Source organism: Pleurodeles waltl, chromosome 9 (assembly GCF_031143425.1).
Source record: "Pleurodeles waltl isolate 20211129_DDA chromosome 9, aPleWal1.hap1.20221129, whole genome shotgun sequence".
Classification (NCBI taxonomy): domain Eukaryota; kingdom Metazoa; phylum Chordata; class Amphibia; order Caudata; family Salamandridae; genus Pleurodeles; species Pleurodeles waltl.
The window spans coordinates 764079194-764102276 of NC_090448.1; the positions used below are offsets into that span (position 1 = coordinate 764079194).

The following is a 23083-nucleotide window of genomic DNA, read 5'->3' on the forward strand; positions in this document are numbered from 1 at the left end:
CTGTATGTGCTATTTCAAAGTAAGGAATAGCATGCACAGAGTCCAAGGGTTCCCCTTAGAGGTAAAATAGTGGTAAAAATAGATAATACTAATGCTCTATTTTGTGGTAGTGTGGTCGAGCAGTAGGCTTATCCAAGGAGTAGTGTTAAACATTTGTTGTACATACACATAGACAATAAATTAGGTACACACACTCAGAGACAAATCCAGCCAATAGGTTTTGTTATAGAAAAATATCTTTTCTTAGTTTATTTTAAGAACCACAGGTTCAAATTTAACATGTAATATCTTGTTTGAAAGGTATTGCAGGTAAGTACATTAGGAACTTTGAATCATTTCAATTGCATGTATACTTTTCAAGTTATTCACAAATAGCTACTTTAAAAGTGGACACAGTGCAATTTTCACAGTTCCTGGGGGAGGTAAGTTTTTGTTAGTTTTACCAGGTAAGTAAGACACTTACAGGGTTCAGTTCTTGGTCCAAGGTAGCCCACCGTTGGGGGTTCAGAGCAACCCCAAAGTCACCACACCAGCAGCTCAGGGCCGGTCAGGTGCAGAGTTCAAAGTGGTGCCCAAAACGCATAGGCTAGAATGGAGAGAAGGGGGTGCACCGGTTCCGGTCTGCTTGCAGGTAAGTACCCGCGTCTTCGGAGGGCAGACCAGGGGGGTTTTGTAGGGCACCGGGGGGGACACAAGCCCACACAGAAATTTCACCCTCAGTGGCGCGGGGGCGGCCGGGTGCAGTGTTAGAACAAGCGTCGGGTTCGCAATGTAAGTCAATGAGAGATCGAGGGATCTCTTCAGCGCTGCAGGCAGGCAAGGGGGGGCTTCCTCGGGGAAACCTCCACTTGGGCAAGGGAGAGGGACTCCTGGGGGTCACTTCTGCAGTGAAAGTCCGGTCCTTCAGGTCCTGGGGGCTGCGGGTGCAGGGTCTTTTCCAGGCGTCGGGACTTAGGTTTCAGAGAGTCGCGGTCAGGGGAAGCCTCGGGATTCCCTCTGCAGGCGGCGCTGTGGGGGCTCAGGGGGGACAGGTTTTGGTACTCACAGTCGTAGAGTAGTCCGGGGGTCCTCCCTGAGGTGTTGGTTCTCCACCAGCCGAGTCGGGGTCGCCGGGTGCAGTGTTGCAAGTCTCACGCTTCTTGCGGGGAGTTGCAGGGTTCTTTAAAGCTGCTTCTTGAAACAAAGTTGCAGTCTTTTTGGAGCAGGTCCGCTGTCCTCGGGAGTTTCTTGTCGTCGAAGCAGGGCAGTCCTCAGAGGATTCAGAGGTCGCTGGTCCCTTTGGAAGGCGTCGCTGGAGCAGAGTTCTTTGGAAGGCAGGAGACAGGCCGGTGAGTTTCTGGAGCCAAGGCAGTTGTCGTCTTCTGGTCTTCCTCTGCAGGGGTTTTCAGCTGGGCAGTCCTTCTTGTTGTTGTTGCAGGAATCTAATTTTCTAGGGTTCAGGGTAGCCCTTAAATACTAAATTTAAGGGCGTGTTTAGGTCTGGGGGGTTAGTAGCCAATGGCTACTAGCCCTGAGGGTGGGTACACCCTCTTTGTGCCTCCTCCCAAGGGGAGGGGGTCACAATCCTAACCCTATTGGGGGAATCCTCCATCTGCAAGATGGAGGATTTCTAAAAGTTAGAGTCACCTCAGCTCAGGACACCTTAGGGGCTGTCCTGACTGGCCAGTGACTCCTCCTTGTTGCTTTCTTTGTTCCCTCCAGCCTTGCCGCCAAAAGTGGGGGCCGTGGCCGGAGGGGGCGGGCAACTCCACTAAGGTGGAGTGCCCTGCTGGGCTGTGACAAAGGGGTGAGCCTTTGAGGCTCACCGCCAGGTGTCACAGCTCCTGCCTGGGGGAGGTGTTAGCATCTCCACCCAGTGCAGGCTTTGTTACTGGCCTCAGAGTGACAAAGGCACTCTCCCCATGGGGCCAGCAACATGTCTCTAGTGTGGCAGGCTGCTGGAACTAGTCAGCCTACACAGACAGTCGGTTAAGTTTCAGGGGGCACCTCTAAGGTGCCCTCTGTGGTGTATTTTACAATAAAATGTACACTGGCATCAGTGTGCATTTATTGTGCTGAGAAGTTTGATACCAAACTTCCCAGTTTTCAGTGTAGCCATTATGGTGCTGTGGAGTTCGTGTTTGACAGACTCCCAGACCATATACTCTTATGGCTACCCTGCACTTACAATGTCTAAGGTTTTGTTTAGACACTGTAGGGGTACCATGCTCATGCACTGGTACCCTCACCTATGGTATAGTGCACCCTGCCTTAGGGCTGTAAGGCCTGCTAGAGGGGTGACTGACCTATACTTGCATAGGCAGTGAGAGGCTGGCATGGCACCCTGAGGGGAGTGCCATGTCGACTTACTCGTTTTGGTCTCACTAGCACACACAAGCTGGCAAGCAGTGTGTCTGTGCTGGGTGAGGGGTCTCCAGGGTGGCATAAGACATGCTGCAGCCCTTAGAGACCTTCCTTGGCATCAGGGCCCTTGGTACTAGGAGTACCAGTTACAAGGGACTTATCTGGATGCCAGGGTCTGCCAATTGTGGATACAAAAGTACAGGTTAGGGAAAGAACACTGGTGCTGGGGCCTGGTTAGCAGGCCTCAGCACACTTTCAATTGTAAACATAGCATCAGCAAAGGCAAAAAGTCAGGGGGCAACCATGCCAAGGAGGCATTTCCTTACACAACCCCCCCTCCAAACGAAAGAGGATGAGACTAACCTTTCCCAAGAGAGTCTTCATTTTCTAAGTGGAAGAACCTGGAAAGGCCATCTGCATTGGCATGGGCAGTCCCAGGTCTGTGTTCCACTATAAAGTCCATTCCCTGTAGGGAGATGGACCACCTCAACAGTTTAGGATTTTCACCTTTCATTTGCATCAGCCATTTGAGAGGTCTGTGGTCAGTTTGAACTAGGAAGTGAGTCCCAAAGAGGTATGGTCTCAGCTTCTTCAGGGACCAAACCACAGCAAAGGCCTCCCTCTCAATGGCACTCCAACGCTGCTCCCTGGGGAGTAACCTCCTGCTAATGAAAGCAACAGGCTGGTCAAGGCCATCATCATTTGTTTGGGACAAAACTGCCCCTATCCCATGTTCAGAGGCATCTGTCTGCACAATGAACTGCTTAGAATAATCTGGAGCTTTTAGAACTGGTGCTGAGCACATTGCTTGTTTCAGGGTGTCAAAGGCCTGTTGGCATTCCACAGTCCAGTTCACTTTCTTGGGCATTTTCTTGGAGGTGAGTTCAGTGAGGGCTGTCACAATGGATCCATATCCCTTCACAAACCTCCTGTAATACCCAGTCAAGCCAAGGAATGCCCTGACTTGAGTCTGGGTTTTTGGAGCTACCCAGTCCAGAATAGTCTGGATCTTGGGTTGGAGTGGCTGAACTTGGCCTCCACCTACAAGGTGTCCCAAGTAAACCACAGTTCCCTGCCCTATCTGGCATTTGGATGCCTTGATAGAGAGGCCTGCAGCTTGCAGAGCCTTCAAAACCTTCTTCAGGTGGACCAGGTGATCCTGCCAGGTGGAGCTAAAGACAGCAATATCATCAAGATAAGCTGTGCTAAAGGACTCCAAGCCAGCAAGGACTTGATTCACCAACCTTTGGAAGGTGGCAGGGGCATTCTTTAAACCAAAGGGCATAACAGTAAACTGATAATGCCCATCAGGTGTGGAGAATGCGGTTTTCTCTTTTGCTCCAGGTGCCATTTTTATTTGCCAGTACCCTGCTGTCAAGTCAAAGGTACTTAAGAATTTGGCAGCACCTAATTTATCTATGAGCTCATGAGCTCTAGGAATTGGATGAGCATCTGTCTTGGTGACAGAATTGAGCCCTCTGTAGTCCACACAAAACCTCATCTCTTTCTTTCCATCTTTGGTGTGAGGTTTGGGGACTAAGACCACTGGGCTAGCCCAGGGGCTGTCAGAGCGCTCAATTACTCCCAATTCCAGCATCTTGTGGACTTCCACCTTAATGCTTTCCTTAACATGGTCAGACTGTCTGAAAATTTTGTTTTTGACAGGCATGCTGTCTCCTGTGTCCACATCATGGGTACACAGGTGTGTCTGACCAGGGGTTAAGGAGAAGAGTTCAGGAAACTGTTGTAGGACTCTCCTACAATCAGCTTGCTGTTGGCCAGAGAGGGTGTCTGAGTAGATCACTCCATCTACTGAGCCATCTTTTGGGTCTGATGACAGAAGATCAGGGAGAGGTTCACTCTCTGCCTCCTGATCCTCATCTGTTACCATCAACAGATTTACATCAGCCCTGTCGTGGAAGAGCTTAAGGCGGTTCACATGGATCACCCTCTTGGGGCTCCTGCTTGTGCCCAGGTCCACCAGGTAGGTGACCTGACTCTTCCTTTCTAGCACTGGGTAAGGGCCACTCCATTTGTCCTGGAGTGCCCTGGGAGCCACAGGCTCCAGAACCCAGACTTTCTGTCCTGGTTGGAACTCAACCAGTGCAGCCTTTTGGTCATACCAAAACTTCTGGAGCTATTGGCTGGCCTCAAGGTTTTTGGTTGCCTTTTCCATGTACTCTGCCATTCTAGAGCGAAGGCCAAGTACATAGTCCACTATGTCTTGTTTAGGCTCATGAAGAGGTCTCTCCCAGCCTTCTTTAACAAGAGCAAGTGGTCCCCTTACAGGATGACCAAACAGAAGTTCAAAAGGTGAGAATCCTACTCCCTTCTGTGGCACCTCTCTGTAAGCAAAAAGCAGACATGGCAAGAGGACATCCCATCTCCTTTTGAGTTTTTCTGGGAGCCCCATGATCATGCCTTTTAATGTCTTGTTGAATCTCTCAACTAAGCCATTAGTTTGTGGATGGTATGGTGTAGTGAATTTGTAAGTCACTCCACACTCATTCCACATGTGTTTTAGGTATGCTGACATGAAGTTGGTACCTCTGTCAGACACCACCTCCTTAGGGAAACCCACTCTGGTAAAGATACCAATGAGGGCCTTGGCTACTGCAGGGGCGGTAGTCGACCTAAGGGGAATAGCTTCAGGATACCTAGTAGCATGATCCACTACTACTAGGATGTACATATTTCCTGAGGCTGTGGGAGGTTCCAGTGGACCAACTATGTCCACACCCACTCTTTCAAAGGGGACCTCCACCACTGGAAGTGGAATGAGGGGGGCCTTTGGGTGCCCACCTGTCTTACCACTGGATTGACAGGTGGGGCAGGAGAGGCAAAACTCATTAACCTTCTGGGACATATTGGGCCAGTAGAAGTGGTTGACTAACCTCTCCCACGTCTTGGTTTGTCCCAAATGCCCAGCAAGGGGAATATCATGGGCTAAGGTCAGAATAAACTCTCTGAACGACTGAGGCACTACCACTCTCCTAGTGGCACCAGGTTTGGGGTCTCTGGCCTCAGTGTACAGGAGTCCATCTTCCCAATAGACCCTATGTGTTCCATTTTTCTTGCCCTTGGACTCTTCAGCAGCTTGCTGCCTAAGGCCTTCAAGAGAGGGACAGGTTTCTTGTCCCTTACACAGCTCCTCCCTTGAGGGTCCCCCTGGGCCTAAGAGCTCAACCTGATAAGGTTCAAGTTCCAAAGGCTCAGTTCCCTCAGAGGGCAGAACTTCTTCCTGAGAAGAGAGGTTCTCTTTTTCTGACTGTGTTGCAGTTGGTTTCCCAACTGACTTTCCTTTTCTCTTGGTAGGCTGGGCCATTTTTCCAGACTCCAGCTCTACTTTTTCACCCTGTGCCTTGCATTGTGCTCTTGTTTTTACACACACCAGTTCAGGGATACCCAGCATGGCTGCATGGGTTTTTAGTTCTACCTCAGCCCATGCTGAGGACTCCAGGTCATTTCCAAGCAGACAGTCTACTGGGATGTTTGAGGAGACCACCACCTGTTTCAGGCCATTGACCCCTCCCCATTCTAAAGTTACCATTGCCATGGGATGTGCTTTAGTTTGATTGTCAGCATTGGTGACTGTATAAGTTTTTCCAGTCAGGTATTGGCCAGAGGAAACCAGTTTCTCTGTCACCATGGTGACACTGGCACCTGTATCCCTCAGGCCCTCTACACTTGTCCCATTAATAAAGAGCTGCTGCCTGTATTTTTGCATGTTAGGCGGCCAGGCAGCTAGTGTGGCTAAATCCACCCCACCCTCAGAGACTAGAGTAGCTTCAGTGTGGACCCTGATTTGCTCTGGGCACACTGTTGATCCCACTTGGAGACTAGCCATTCCAGTGTTACCTGGATTGGAGTTTGGAGTGGAACTTTTCTTGGGACAGGCCTTGTCTCCAGTTTGGTGTCCAGACTGACTACAGTTTCGACACCAGGCCTTTTTGGGATCAAAGTTTTTACCCTTGTACCCAGGATTGGTTTGTGAAGAGAGGCTCTGGGCCCACCCTCCTGTGCAGGTTTTTGGGGGCCTGTAGAAGACTCTTTACTATTTTTATTTTTGGCTGTCTCACCACCTTTCCCCTGGGGAGGTTTTGTGACCCCTTTCTTTTGGTCACCCCCTGTGGAAGTTTTGGACACCCTTGTCTTGACCCAATGGTCCGCCTTCTTTCCCAATTCTTGGGGAGAAATTGGTCCTAGGTCTACCAGATGCTGATGCAGTTTATCATTGAAACAATTACTTAACAGGTGTTCTTTCACAAATAAATTGTACAGCCCATCATAATTACTTACACCACTGCCTTGAATCCAACCATCTAGTGTTTTTACTGAGTAGTCTACAAAGTCAACCCAGGTCTGGCTCGAGGATTTTTGAGCCCCCCTGAATCTAATCCTATACTCCTCAGTGGAGAATCCAAAGCCCTCAATCAGGGTACCCTTCATGAGGTCATAAGATTCTGCATCTTTTCCAGAGAGTGTGAGGAGTCTATCCCTACACTTTCCTGTGAACATTTCCCAAAGGAGAGCACCCCAGTGGGATTTGTTCACTTTTCTGGTTACACAAGCCCTCTCAAAAGCTGTGAACCATTTGGTGATGTCATCACCATCTTCATATTTAGTTACAATCCCTTTAGGGATTTTCAACATGTCAGGAGAATCTCTGACCCTATTTATGTTGCTGCCACCATTGATGGGTCCTAGGCCCATCTCTTGTCTTTCCCTCTCTATGGCTAGGATCTGTCTTTCCAAAGCCAATCTTTTGGCCATCCTGGCTAACTGGATGTCCTCTTCACTGGGGTTATCCTCAGTGATTTCAGAGTTGCTGGTCCCTCCTGTGAGGGACCCAGTATCTCTGACTAGTATTTTTGGAGTCAGGGCTTGAGAGGCCCTGTCCTCCCTAAATAGGACTGGTAGGGGGGAATCTTCCTCCAATTCACTATCCTCTTCCTCTGAGTTGCCACCCTCAGAGGGGTTGACCTTTTCAAACTCTGCCAAAAGCTCCTGGAGCTGTATTTTGGTAGGTTTGGGGCCTATGGTTATTTTCTTTAGTTTACAGAGTGACCTTAGCTCTCTCATCTGTAGATGGAGGTAAGGTGTGGTGTCGAGTTCCACCACAGCCACATCTGTGCTAGACATTTTGCTTCTAAAAGTTGGAATACTTTTTAAGAATCTAAAACTGGTTCTAGAATCTAATTCAAACTTTTACAAACTTTTAAACTCTAAAAGAAATGCTATACAGGATCTAACACAAGGCCCTAGCAGGTCTTTTAAGAATTTAGAAAACTTTTCAAATTGCAAAAATCAATTTCTAATGACAATTTTGGAATTTGTCGTGTGATCAGGTATTGGCTGAGTAGTCCAGCAAATGCAAAGTCTTGTACCCCACCGCTGATCCACCAATGTAGGAAGTTGGCTCTGTATGTGCTATTTCAAAGTAAGGAATAGCATGCACAGAGTCCAAGGGTTCCCCTTAGAGGTAAAATAGTGGTAAAAATAGATAATACTAATGCTCTATTTTGTGGTAGTGTGGTCGAGCAGTAGGCTTATCCAAGGAGTAGTGTTAAGCATTTGTTGTACATACACATAGACAATAAATGAGGTACACACACTCAGAGACAAATCCAGCCAATAGGTTTTGTTATAGAAAAATATCTTTTCTTAGTTTATTTTAAGAACCACAGGTTCAAATTTAACATGTAATATCTTGTTTGAAAGGTATTGCAGGTAAGTACATTAGGAACTTTGAATCATTTCAATTGCATGTATACTTTTCAAGTTATTCACAAATAGCTACTTTAAAAGTGGACACAGTGCAATTTTCACAGTTCCTGGGGGAGGTAAGTTTTTGTTAGTTTTACCAGGTAAGTAAGACACTTACAGGGTTCAGTTCTTGGTCCAAGGTAGCCCACCGTTGGGGGTTCAGAGCAACCCCAAAGTCACCACACCAGCAGCTCAGGGCCGGTCAGGTGCAGAGTTCAAAGTGGTGCCCAAAACGCATAGGCTAGAATGGAGAGAAGGGGGTGCCCCGGTTCCGGTCTGCTTGCAGGTAAGTACCCGCGTCTTCGGAGGGCAGACCAGGGGGGGTTTTGTAGGGCACCGGGGGGGACACAAGCCCACACAGAAATTTCACCCTCAGCGGCGCGGGGGCGGCCGGGTGCAGTGTTAGAACAAGCGTCGGGTTCGCAATGTAAGTCAATGAGAGATCGAGGGATCTCTTCAGCGCTGCAGGCAGGCAAGGGGGGGGCTTCCTCGGGGAAACCTCCACTTGGGCAAGGGAGAGGGACTCCTGGGGGTCACTTCTGCAGTGAAAGTCCGGTCCTTCAGGTCCTGGGGGCTGCGGGTGCAGGGTCTTTTCCAGGCGTCGGGACTTAGGTTTCAGAGAGTCGCGGTCAGGGGAAGCCTCGGGATTCCCTCTGCAGGCGGCGCTGTGGGGGCTCAGGGGGGACAGGTTTTGGTACTCACAGTCGTAGAGTAGTCCGGGGGTCCTCCCTGAGGTGTTGGTTCTCCACCAGCCGAGTCGGGGTCGCCGGGTGCAGTGTTGCAAGTCTCACGCTTCTTGCGGGGAGTTGCAGGGTTCTTTAAAGCTGCTTCTTGAAACAAAGTTGCAGTCTTTTTGGAGCAGGTCCGCTGTCCTCGGGAGTTTCTTGTCGTCGAAGCAGGGCAGTCCTCAGAGGATTCAGAGGTCGCTGGTCCCTTTGGAAGGCGTCGCTGGAGCAGAGTTCTTTGGAAGGCAGGAGACAGGCCGGTGAGTTTCTGGAGCCAAGGCAGTTGTTGTCTTCTGGTCTTCCTCTGCAGGGGTTTTCAGCTGGGCAGTCCTTCTTCTTGTTGTTGCAGGAATCTAATTTTCTAGGGTTCAGGGTAGCCCTTAAATACTAAATTTAAGGGCGTGTTTAGGTCTGGGGGGTTAGTAGCCAATGGCTACTAGCCCTGAGGGTGGGTACACCCTCTTTGTGCCTCCTCCCAAGGGGAGGGGGTCACAATCCTAACCCTATTGGGGGAATCCTCCATCTGCAAGATGGAGGATTTCTAAAAGTTAGAGTCACTTCAGCTCAGGACACCTTAGGGGCTGTCCTGACTGGCCAGTGACTCCTCCTTGTTGCTTTCTTTGTTCCCTCCAGCCTTGCCGCCAAAAGTGGGGGCCGTGGACGGAGGGGGCGGGCAACTCCACTAAGCTGGAGTGCCCTGCTGGGCTGTGACAAAGGGGTGAGCCTTTGAGGCTCACCGCCAGGTGTCACAGCTCCTGCCTGGGGGAGGTGTTAGCATCTCCACCCAGTGCAGGCTTTGTTACTGGCCTCAGAGTGACAAAGGCACTCTCCCCATGGGGCCAGCAACATGTCTCTAGTGTGGCAGGCTGCTGGAACTAGTCAGCCTACACAGACAGTCGGTTAAGTTTCAGGGGGCACCTCTAAGGTGCCCTCTGTGGTGTATTTTACAATAAAATGTACACTGGCATCAGTGTGCATTTATTGTGCTGAGAAGTTTGATACCAAACTTCCCAGTTTTCAGTGTAGCCATTATGGTGCTGTGGAGTTCGTGTTTGACAGACTCCCAGACCATATACTCTTATGGCTACCCTGCACTTACAATGTCTAAGGTTTTGTTTAGACACTGTAGGGGTACCATGCTCATGCACTGGTACCCTCACCTATGGTATAGTGCACCCTGCCTTAGGGCTGTAAGGCCTGCTAGAGGGGTGACTGACCTATACTTGCATAGGCAGTGAGAGGCTGGCATGGCACCCTGAGGGGAGTGCCATGTCGACTTACTCGTTTTGGTCTCACTAGCACACACAAGCTGGCAAGCAGTGTGTCTGTGCTGGGTGAGGGGTCTCCAGGGTGGCATAAGACATGCTGCAGCCCTTAGAGACCTTCCTTGGCATCAGGGCCCTTGGTACTAGGAGTACCAGTTACAAGGGACTTATCTGGATGCCAGGGTCTGCCAATTGTGGATACAAAAGTACAGGTTAGGGAAAGAACACTGGTGCTGGGGCCTGGTTAGCAGGCCTCAGCACACTTTCAATTGTAAACATAGCATCAGCAAAGGCAAAAAGTCAGGGGGCAACCATGCCAAGGAGGCATTTCCTTACAATAGGTGTTCTGCATTTACCCACATGGGTACATTCGCTTACCAAACAAAACAGTCAGAATGATTTGAGTCACAATTTCACCACAAACAAATTGACAATGAAAGGCATGGCTCATATCACTGGGTTCTAGTCTAATATGATTGGTAATTTGCATTACTATACGTTCAGCTCACACATGAAATGACTCGCATTGACATGTCTTCTCCACAATCAGGAAGCTCCTGTACTAGAAGAACGAGTTACTTACCTTCGGTAACGACTTTTCTGGTGGATACATTAGCTACCTGTGGATTCCTCACCTAATGAATACTCCCATGGCGCCAGCATTCAACGGAAATCTTCTTCCTAGCTTCTGCACGTCGACGAGGACGTCACATTAGCCCACGCGACGCCGTCTGACGTCATACAGGCAAAAAGAGGTCCTCGCCGACGTCAGTACCAACATTTTTTACGTGCATGAGAACAATAACCCAATGCTATGAAAGAGCAAGGCAACATCCCATAACATTGTAAATCACACAACATTGCAATAAAATGGCTATAGATTTAATAGAACTCTTTTTTTTTTTCCAACAAACAAATATATATACTAATTATGTATATACACAAAGATATATATATATATATATATATATACACACACACACACACACACACACACACACACACACACACACACACACACACAAATATCCATATATACAAAATCTATTGCAGTCTTGAAGACCAATAGGAGCGCACTCAAGGATTACTTGGTAAGACCAAAAAGGCAACGGGGAGGCGGGTGGGACTGTGAGGAATCCACAGGTAGCTAATGTATCCACCAGAAAAGTCGTTACCGAAGGTAAGTAACTCGTTCTTCTGATGGATACAACTACCTGTGGATTCCTCACCTAATGAATAGAGTCCCAAAGCAGTACCACGCCCGGTGGTGGGTGCCTAAATGGTCAAACCAAGAAATCCTGCAGCACTGACCGTGCAAAATGGCCGTCCCTTCTGACCTCAGAGTCCAAACAGTAATGCTTTGCAAAAGTGTGAAGGGACGACCAAGTTGCGGCCTTGCAGATGTCGACCACAGGAACACCTCTGGCCAAGGCCGAAGTGGCAGACTTAGCTCTGGTGGAATGAGCTCTAATGCCATCAGGAGGATCCTTCTTTGCTAAAGAGTAACAGATTTTAATGCAAAGAACAACCCACCTGGAGAGTGTTCTCTTGTGGACTGCCTTTCCTCTCCTCTTGGCCACGTATCCAATGAACAGCTGATCCTCCAGCCTGAAGTCCTTTGTTCTATCAATGTAGAAGCTTAACGCCCTCTTTGGGTCCAAGCGATGTAGTCTCTCTTCCTCCTTTGAAGGATGAGGCGGAGGATAGAACGTGGACAAAGTAATTGTCTGGGCCAAATGGAAGGGTGAAACAACCTTCGGGAGGAAAGCAGCCTTGGTCCTCAACACCACCTTATCCCCATAAAAGTTTGTATAAGGGTGTTTTACCGATAAGGCCTGCAACTCACTCACTTTCCTTGCAGATGTTATAGCCACCAAGAAGACTGTCTTAATAACTAAATACCTTAAGGGGCAAGAATGCATAGGTTCAAAAGGGGACCCCATAAGGAAAGTCAGGACCAAGGACAAATCCCATTGAGGCATAACGAATGGTTTTGGAGGATATTTATTTAGAAAACCTTTCAAGAATCTGAGAACAATAGGGGATTTAAATAACGATGGTTGGTCTGGAAGACAAATGAAGGCTGACAAGGCAGATAAATAACCTTTAATGGTAGCCACTGCACAACCTTTCTGCGCTAGAGACAGAGCAAAAGACAAAACATCTGACAGATGAGCATGTAAGGGATCAATCTATCTCTCTCCACACCACATAACAAATTTAGACCACCTATTAGCGTAGATAGATTTAGTGGAGTGTCGCCTGGCCGCTAATATAACATCCACTACATCAGGCGGGAGAGAGAAGGAACTCAGGTTGCCCCGCTCAATCTCCAGGCATGTAGGTGCAGACTCTGGAGGTTGGGGTGTAAAACCTGCCCCTGCGACTGCGAGAGGAGGTCTGCCCTGAGAGGGAGACGGAGCGGAGGGCACAGTGAGAGTTGGAGAAGGTCGGAGTACCACACCCTCCTTGGCCAATCCGGAGCTATGAAGATGACCTGGGCCCGGTCTTGGCGAATCTTCCTCAACACCCGAGGAATCAAGGGTATGGGGGGGAAACGCGTAAAGGAACTGGCCGCACCAGGTTATCTGAAACGCGTCCCCCAACGCTCCCTGCATCGGATACTGGAGGCTGCAGAATAACGGACAATGCGCGTTCTCCAGAGTGGCAAACAAATCTATCCGAGGAAACCCCCACATCTGGAAGATTAAACGGACTTGATCTGGATGGAGACACCACTCGTGGTCGGCCGAGAAATGGCGACAGACTGTCCGCACGTACATTCAAGACCCCGGCCAGATGATTTGCTACCAAGCAAATCTGATGGTCCTTTGCTCAGGACCATAGTCGAAGAGCTTTTCTGCAGAGAAGGTACAACCCTACTCCTCCAGATCCCCCAGATGAGCTCCCCACCCTAGAGTGGAAGCATCCGTTATGACCGTGGTCACTGGTGGTGACTGCGCGAACGGCTTTCCTTGTGAAAGATTGTTGCCCGCAATCCACCACTTCAAGTCCACAGCAGCATCTCTGGAGATCTTGACAGCACCTTCTAGATCTCCTTTGTGTTGAGACCACTGCCTTCGGAAGCACCACTGAAGAGCCCTCATATGCCAGCGAGCATGCGTGACCAACAGTATGCAGGAGGCAAACAGACCGAGCAGACGAAGGACCTTGAGGACTGGAACTACCGCTCCATTTCGAAACATTGGAACCAACTCCTGAATATCTTGAATCCGCTGAGGCGGAGGAAAGGCTCGATTCAATGTTGTATCCAGTACTGCCCCTATGAACAGGAGGCGCTGAGAGGGCTCCAGGTGAGATTTGGGCACGTTCACCGAAAAGCCCAGGTCGAACAACAACTGGGTTGTTGACTGCAGATGATGCGACACAAGCTCAAGAGACTTGGCTTTGATCAACCAGTCGTCCAAGTAAGGGAATACTGCTATTCCCTTCCTTCTGAGCTCTGCCGCAACCACTGACATCACCTTCGTGAAGACTCGAGGTGCTAAAGTAAGACCAAACGGGAGGACCGCAAACTGATAGTGCTGCGACCCTACCACAAACCGGAGATACTTCCTGTGCGACTTGAGTATCGGGATATGAAAATAAGCATCCTGCAAGTCGACAGACACCATCCAATCCTCTTTGTTCAACGCCAAAAGCACCTGAGCTAGGGTCAGCATCTTGAACTTTTCCTGTTTGAGGAACCAATTCAAGATCCTCAGATCCAGGATTGGTCTCAACCGACCATCCTTCTTGGGAATCAGGAAGTACCTTGAGTAACAACCTCGACCCCTTTCCTGCTCTGGGACCAACTCCACCGCGCCCTTTGAAAGGAGGACTTGAACCTCCTGTTCTAACAACAGGAGGTGTTCTTCTGAACAATAAGATGGGCGGGGCGGGATGGGGGGCGGAAACTCCCGAAAGGGAAGGGTGTAGCCTTTTCCCCACAATACTGATAACCCAAGTGTCTGATGTAGTAGTCTCCCACTTGTGGAGAAAATGCCGTAACCTCCCCCCTACAGGAGAGGAGTGAGTGGGAAATGGTGGCAGCCTAAGGCTGCTTTCCCTGCTGCACCCCTCCAGAGGACGAGGAAGAGGCAGAGTGCTGCTGAGAGGCTCCTCTGGTGCGGGCCCTACCCCTCCCTCTAAATGATCTATAGGGGAGGGAAGAGGTGGGTTGCTGGAATCTCCCCCGAAAGGAGGAGGAGGAAGAGCCACGCCCAAATCCACGAAACCTCCTGAAAAATCTGGAGGAGGCAGAAGATGAAGGGGCTTGCAGCCCTAATGATTTGGCTGTGGCCCTGCTTTATTTGAACCTCTCCAAGGCCGAATCCGCCTTGGCCCCAAACAGTTTGTCCCCATCAAACGGGAGGTCCAACAGGGTCGACTGCACGTCCACAGAGAACCCTGAGTTATGGAGCCAGGCCTGCCTCCTTGCCACCACAGCCGTGCCCATTGCCCTAGCCACCGAGTCGGTCGTGTCCAGCCCAGACTGGATAATCTGGTTGCGGCAGCCTGGGCATCCGAGACAACATTCAAGAGTCCCTGGGGAAGCTCCGTAAATGAAGATGAAATATCGTCCATGAGAGCATGGATGTATCTCCCCAGAATGCAAGTCGTGTTGGTGGCCTTCAACGCCAAACTACAAGGAGGAAAATATCTTCTTGGATTGTGCATCCAGCTTTTTAGAGTCTCTGTCTCCTGGTACCGTCTGGAAAGATCCAGGCGCTGACCTAGAGGAACAGGAGGCTTGCACCACCAAGCTCGCCGGCGTAGGGTGTCTAGACAAAAAGCCAGGGTCAGATGGTGCAGCTCGATATCTCCTGGCCACAGCCCTATGAACAGCCGAGGAAGATACTGGCTTCTTCCACACCTCTAACACCGGATCAAGCAAAGCCTCATTAAATGGCAAGAGAGGCTCCGCTGCAGCAGAGGCCGGATGCAGTACCTCAGTCAGTAAATTCTGCTTCACCTCTGCCACCGGCAAAGGCAGGTCCAGAAAGTTAGCCGCCTTCCTCACCACAGCGTGAAAGGTAGCAGCCTCCTCCGTATATTCCCCTGGAGATGAAAGGTCCCACTCAGGGGAAGTATCCAGCCCACTGGCTGTATCCAGACCATGCAGTCCATCACCAGAGTCCTCAACCTCTCCTTCCTCCAAGACTCGTTGGTATTCCTGCTCTTCCAAAAGACGGAGAGCACGCCTCCTCGAATGTAGTCTTTCCTCGATACATGGAGTCGACATGACCTCCGCCGAAGATCGGCGCCGATCTCCAGAACCATCCGACGCCGCGTCCGGCGCCACAGGCAGCTTCGGCGCCGAGGAAGGAGCCGGACGAAGAAATCTTGGAGTCTCCGATGGACCCGCCGGAGTCACAGGACGAAATCCTGACGTCGACGGGATGGAAACCTCCGGGGCCAAAACCTCTGGAGCCACCGGCGCCGAGCCCACATTCCCTAAAGGGAGAAAGGGCATAAAGGGTGCCGGCCGTAGAGGCGCAGGATCACCCAATGAAAAGGCCAAGGGCCCCGAAGGACCAGCCGGAGCACCTCCTGGAGCCATCTGTTGAAAGATGGTATACATCGCATTCAGAAATGCGGTATTATCGGCTTCAGGGGCGGGAAAAGCTGGATACTGGGGTGCCTGGATCGAAGGCGACCCCGACGCCAGAGACATCACAAGAGGCTGCATCACCTCAACCACAGACGCCTGTCCAGGCGAAGTCGGTGACGTCGGAGAGGGCAACGGCGTCGATGGATGTGGCGTGACCGTGGGACTGACCTCCCAAGTCTTCCGACGCCGAGCCGAAGGCGACCTCGAACGAGACTCCTTGCTGGAATGACGCCGTGAATCCCTACGGCGCCGGGAGTCTCGATGACACCGATGAGACCTTGGCGAAGAAGACTTCTTATGATGTTTCTTCTCCTTTCTCTTCGACTTCGCCATGAATAGTTTAGCCTCACGTTCTTTCAGGGCCTTCGGATTCATGTGCTGACATGAATCACAAGTTGCGACGTCGTGGTCGGAGCTTAAACACCATAGACAGTCGGAGTGAGGATCAGTAACGGACATCTTGCTGCCACAATCTCGACAGGGCTTGAAACCAGACTTCCTCTGAGACATTATTACCGCAGAGAAAATCCACGCAGCAGAAAATACACTGTAACTATGAAAGTAACAGTAGCTCCCTCGAAGATAACCGTTTCGAATGCACGGAAAAAAGGGAACTGACGTCGGCACATCGGCGAGGACCTCTTATTGCCTGTATGACGTCAGACGGCGTCGCGTGGGCTAATGTGACGTCCTCGTCGACGTGCAGAAGCTAGGAAGAAGATTTCCATTGAATGCTGGCGCCATGGGAGTATTCATTAGGTGAGGAATCCACAGGTAGTTGTATCCATCAGAACAACAAGTGCAGATAGAAAGCAACACAAGCAGCAAAATTGGCAATCAAAACGATCTACGTACTAAGCATGACACACAGCAGCAGCACACAGACTGGTGGCCAAATGGGGAATGCATCCCCACTGCCAGAGAGCGGCAGCACCCAAACTGGTTGGTGACATCTACCAAAAGCTATCTGATCACACGTTTAAAATTTATAATACTTTATCTCTTTGTTCCTTAATTGGCACACTGTGGTCAATCAGACACAGTGTCACTTGCCACTCTCACTATGAAGATTCGCATTGGATGAAGATGTTGCAAGTCTCAACCAGAGGCCACTTCCTGTAGTCTGGAGTGAACACACTAGTGGTGCTCCAATCCTCTGAGTTCTTTAATACTAGCTGATGTTATATTGGAGCCTGCAATATGGTATGATGACTGAGAACAGTTGGGACTCTTACTCAAGTTTCTTGTTAGCTTTAATCAGTACATATATTACACTCTTTACCCGAAGTAAAAGCAACACTTTTCTGGCTCAGGCGTAAAGATGATGCTACACTAATTATCAGCATGAGAAAAAACACACCAGTAGCAACGTCACTACCAATTCATAACCATAAGGCACAGAATATAGAATACAACAGCACACTTATTCTTCCATTAGCAGACAGCATATATACAAGTAATGTCCCAAATGAAAGCAAAACTAACACATGAATCATTTCAGAAACCTTTATGTCTCACTCCCGCTTATTGCTCATCTACAAAACTAAACTATACTAGGTAGCCACAGATACCAAACTTTACCTGCAGCATACTCATCTTCTTCCTGTCGGCTCTCTTTCAGTTGCAATATCTTTTCAAGGACCTGGGGTATTTTGGGCCCAGATGCAGCTTCTTCAGACTGCAAGAAAAAACATACACAGAATGAGATGGTGCTGTCATCTTAAGTCAGCTAGAAGAAATGAACTTCTGGCTAAAGTGAACCATCCCTGAAACTAAAAGGAAAAACTCCTGAGCTATTCATTCTGATGCTATCATCCTTGGATGTAAAACTGCTTAGCTTGGCCAAACATGACATTGTCTGTAGTTGCTATTCAGTGACACTAGACTCACAAACAAAGCCTAGACTTTAATTCACTACTTTAAAGCTTCAACCCAAATCAGCTTAGGTTGGTCGCTGCATCCTATAGATGGCGCGTTTGCCTCCTCTGTACCATTTTACTTTCATACTTGACTTGACTTGCTATCGACCCTGCCCTTCCATACCTGAAAAACTGCAGCCTCTTGTTCATTAACAGTATTAGACTTCTAAATACACTGGGCCTAATTTGGCATCAACTAAACTTTATGATCACACTTACCTTTGTGCGTTGGGGTCACTGTGTTCCTACTAGAAACACTGTTGCACACTAGGAACATGCTCAGTCAGCTTTGAATGACCTAAGATTTTAATTCCTGAGGACTGCACAAGAAATGGTAATATTTTAATCTAATATTATTGATGGCTACGATTTTCAGGTTATCGGTTACCCAGTACTGCTGGTTTCTGAGCTACTCCAATCCACCCGATTGAGCTTGCTTTCTTTAAGGGAATACTTGCCCCACAAAACATAGCAAAGGCTCTATACAATTGGCCTTAAAGGGCAGTAGGACTGTGTCCTTACCTCACGGCTTTCTTCTCCTGGAGGAGGTGGGGCACCACGTGGTCTGCTGACTGAGGTAGTAACAGTTGTACCGGGTGAAGGAGCACTAGAAGAAACACTTACTGCAAACAAAAGAATGACAGAAAAAAAAAAAATCATAAATTGGGGAGGTTCTCAAAGTAAGTAATGACAAGAGGAAAACCATACCTCTTTAGCCCTGATCATCTACACATGAGGACTACGTGAACCAATCCAAATCATGATTGAATATTTAGCACACTCTACCACACCAAAGCAGTGGATCTCAAGTGACACATCTATATTTCTTGCCGCCCCTCAAAAAACAACTCCAAACTTCCTCCCATTATCACCCATGAATATTTTTCGATAACTAGCATGGGCCTATGAAAAAGCCGAATCCCTAGTATGGAGCTGGTTTACCTCGTGAGGACAGTGACACCGTGGGTCTGGATCCCACATCTGATGGTCTGGATGTTGCAGAGTTCATTTTTGCCATGTCTTGCTGCTGCCGCTCCTGTTTTTAGAGATAGGTCAAAGACAGCTGTTTTAGGGAGTGAAGAAATCAGATTAACTGAAAGATTTTATCCACAATCCCTAAAGCATCTGAAAGTCCACATTCCCAAGGAGACTGGTCTGCCAGGAGACCTCAGCCAAGAAAAGAAGAACTTAATTGCAGTATGATGTGCATAAAAACTTGAGGCAAGGATGAGGATGATCGATGCTCTGTGTAATTGAGGTGCGGCAATTTTCAAGTTGCATTCCAAAAAGTTGAAAGATATCTTGCGTACCCACTTCTATGTACAACAGGTGTATGAATTGTGTTTTCAATATCGTCCACCACTAACTGGGAGTCAATTTTTATCTTATCACACAAGTCATACTATTTGTAACTTGCACACCAAATGCAAAGCCTATGGCCAGGCCCCTTTACTCAACACCTCTCGTGATAGCAGTAGGGGTGAGGAGTGGCCTGGTGAAGTGAGGCACAGGGTCTGTCAAACATCTGCTGCACATGGTCCTTTTCAAATTATTTTAAAAAATTGTTTAAATATTTTTGTGGACTCCTAATGGGGAGTCCGCAGACAAAACTCCTGAACCCTTGATGGGCCATGTCTCGGTTCCAGGTATGCATACTCGAGAGAGCACCCAACAAGGATACAAAAGTACGACTCGTTATGGCGAGTTTTATTTTATGAGGTCAAGCTATTTTTAGATTCCACTCGACCCTTCAGGCAAGTGGACAAAGAACAGGTGTTCTGTTCAGTCAGAAACTGAATTAGCAATTAAGATGCCTTTAAATCTTATTCTTGTCACATTTGCTCTGTGTTCAGAGACAGAGTTCAAAAGACAGTTTGTCTTCTTGCAATGCAAATACCTTTCCTTGTGACTGCAGAGTTCCAGGATTTTGTAAGGTAAATTGCCTGACCTATGTGAAATGAAAGGCTTTTAGTATCAGGTTTTTCCTAACACACAACGTTTTATATAGCTAAGTCAAGTTTACAAACATTTCAAAATATATTTCAGTAGCTGTAAAAGACCATTTTTCTACCTCTGTGTGATGACAAAAATATTTTAATAGAATGAAAAAAAAAAAAGTCAGGACACTTCACTTGGTGAAGTGCAAATGAAAAATGTTTTCAGAAATTTTTTTTTTCACAGATTATTGTTAATACACTATATAGTTTTGTCATTAAAGTTGCAAGTTAGTAGAAAGGTTTTTGGACATTTCTTGGAAATTTACAGTCTATAAATGACAGTGCGCTACCACATCATGCTTTAGTAATATATTTATTAAAAGTAAGTTTTAAAACAAACTGAGAAACACTCCTGTACTGATGGCAAAGCTATTAGTAAGCTAAGAGGCAAGTTATGCATGGATCATGTGTACACTATATGTAGACTAGTTTATTATACGTGGAACAAACGTTTAGTGTATTTAATCAAACAAGAGGATTCGTTTTTGCAACAGAAATGCGTAACTCATATATTTGAAGGTGCACTCATGCGAGAATGAAGAAAAAGGCCACTGTAAAATACAATATTTGCCTAGGATCACACCGTTTCCGGGTCAAGTACATTACAGTTAGGTCGAGTAGATTATTCATGCTACTCGACCTGCAAGTCTAGTAACATTTTTATTATTTTTCGAGGCCTGAGTACTTACCATAGGATTGGTTGTCTCTGCATTGTTTGTGACAGAGCCGTGAATCAAGGAAACAAATTCAATTTTTATTTTTTTAAATTACATAAGGGATAAGGAGCAATTCCTTTGGGCCCTCCCCCCCCCAACTAGACTGTGAAGGTCAGGGAGCTAAACCTAGCACGCAGTAAAGGCATTTGCAACAGGCTTTTCCCTGGTGTGGCCATACAATCTTCTTGTCCGCAAAAGCCCAGAAATGGATGACAGGGAAAAATATCGCTTGTCTGGCCAAATATATATATTTTTAAATCTGGGGACATGAACAGTCCGAAATGTAGGTTTGCAGACAATCTGTATTAGTAATGGTCTTACTTTTAAATCTTTCAGAGCTCACCTGACACATTTTTGTAATACTTACACCAAATCAAGAAAAGACACTTCTTTAAGTTCTACTTTCATGTCAAATTTCATGCAATTTCCGTTCAGTCATTTTTTTCTGTACAGAAAGGCAAATAATCCTAAAGAAATAAAATGGCATCTCCCTTCCTAATATGTATCTACAAGAACACAAGCCAGAGTATCTGTGAAAAGAAAAACAGACCATCAAGTGAATCTCAAAGGTTATCGATTTGCAAAAATAATGTACAATTCTTAACTATGGATGGGTCATGGCCCTCAGGAACCTAAGGGAGATCAACAATATGGATATTTTTGTGATGGGAGCATCCATTTCGGGTTGTGGTTCTTGTAACAAGGTTTCAGTTTTCCTAACTCGCTCTGCCAGTTTCCGATCAATCATCATTTAAGAGGCCAGGTTCTAGCATCTGTGCCTACTTTATTCTCCAGTACACTTCTGGTGATGGCCTGTAGGATTAAATCCAGCTCTTCTGTTGGAGGAAAGATGTCATCAGAGTCTTCTAAGGCGAGGTCCGCAGCGTTGTTGTGTGCATTGTTCCCCTGGTCACGCATTATGGTGGAGGTTGTAGATACGGGGAAAGGCTTCCTCGTATGGAGTTTCCCCATCAGGTGGAAGGGGTGGCAGCTGCAATCATGGACCCCTGTGTTTGACCGCATAAGAGGTAAGACAATTCTGACAGGGACCAGGGAGATCACTGCAAACCGAGTAAGCCGCATCAGTCAGCGTCCCGCAGGCGACTGGAGCATGAATATGTTGCCGCCAGAGGTAATTGCCTCAGTATCTCACTGCTAAAATATCCAAAAAGGGGCCCGCAAGGGTTAAAATCTATGTCCAGTACGTCTGAGTGCAGAAAGGCAGTCCAACTCCTATCCCACCCCTCCTCCGCAAATTTAAGGTCAGTATTGGGGGCCCCCAGTGACACTGGAGGTGCAGGCCATCAGTTACAGGCGAGTGTGCTTAACTGCGTTCCCAGAGAGTGGGGTGGGGATCCCCCTTTCTGCATACAGCCGTGGTATGTATGCCACTCACTGTCTGCTTCCACCTTCCCCTCCCCCGCCTTCCTGACGCTGAGCTCCACACAGCCAAAAGACGCAGCTGGGTAGCGCATGGCTCAGAGTCCGCCATGGGAGCCCTCAGTGAGAACCAGAGCAAGTCAGGTGGTAATTAGCTGCAGAACCATCAGATAGTGGGCAAGCGAGACTGATCTCGACGGCCAAGATACCCAGTGTCCTAATCCTTGCGAGCAAAAAGGTGGTGCAGAGGCAGAGATAAATGGGAGATAGGCATCAGGCCAGTGAAACTTAAGGCTACATCAGCTGGGTCAATGTTCCAGCTAGGGTGCCCCAGTCACAGGATTAGAAGGACCAAGCCTTCCCAGGAACAATGAGATCACTAATCCCCAGCTGCCCTGAAGGAAGCAAGAATCAAGACCATCATCTGGGTTAAGAAAATGCTCTATCACCTTTAAATAGTAAAAAACATTACCCTGCCCAGAATGAGACTCATCCAGTATCTTCCCTTTTCTGCCACAGAAGGACCAAGTTCCACTGGCCTATCTTTAAAATGTTTTAACTGCTGTCCTTGCCCTTACTGTTCCAGAGACTTCATTAAATAAAGGTCTGGTTCATAATTTGGTAAAAAATTAAAATAAAGCTGGTTCTATTAAGATCAGGTAGGACCAGTGCCTCCTGACCACAGCCATTACTTTCCAAGACAAAGGTAATCAAATGATTACAAGTTCACTTTCCCATAACTGACAGGTGGACACTAATAAATAGCTTTATGGAGTGCGCCCCTATCCAGATACCAGTGACTGAACACGAGGTCAGGATCTGATGCCTTTCAGGAGCAAATGAAAATTTATTGAGTGGAGTTCTGTTGGTGGCATGTGGGTTATGCATGACTGGGATGACACAGTCCAGTCAAGGCCTGCCCTATTTTGTTTATTAACTTTATATTTCAAACTTTATATTCCAAACATGGTATTACCCAAGAGCTGTACAGCAACTGAATTGGGTGCAGAGACCCACCTCCCCCCTTTCTGAACCCCGTGCCTGCATTCAGACCCAGCTGTAGCTTTGGTAAAAAGCAGGGAACTGAGTGCGTCCAAGGTTTCTCACACAGACTGCCTAATGGGAGAGCATTTGCCATCCATTCAATTTTAACAGACATCCACTACGCCGCTCAAAGGTGCTATAACATTTGGGGTCATGCCTTGAACACAAAATGTACTACAACTTCTAGGTTTTGTATTTATCATTTTTAACACAACTTATAATTTGCTTGTTAAATAAAGCATTTTTTTTTAACTGAAGCACTAACAGGAAATTGATGTCACTGAGTGTTGTTTCTTTGCCATACTGTATCTGTG

General features: G+C 47.8%; 1 protein-coding gene across 1 annotated transcript in view; it reads right to left on the reverse strand.

Moving 5' to 3' along the window:
- Positions 1 to 23083, reverse strand: part of SF3B2 (splicing factor 3b subunit 2) — a 277506-nt gene that overhangs the window by 206812 nt on the left and 47611 nt on the right. The window contains exons 5-7 of the mRNA XM_069207931.1: positions 18575 to 18668; positions 18155 to 18255; positions 17295 to 17391 (exon numbers count right to left, since the gene is read on the reverse strand). Of these exons, the coding sequence (XP_069064032.1) occupies positions 17295 to 17391; positions 18155 to 18255; positions 18575 to 18668 (292 nt within the window). The remainder of the gene's footprint in view (positions 1 to 17294; positions 17392 to 18154; positions 18256 to 18574; positions 18669 to 23083) is intronic.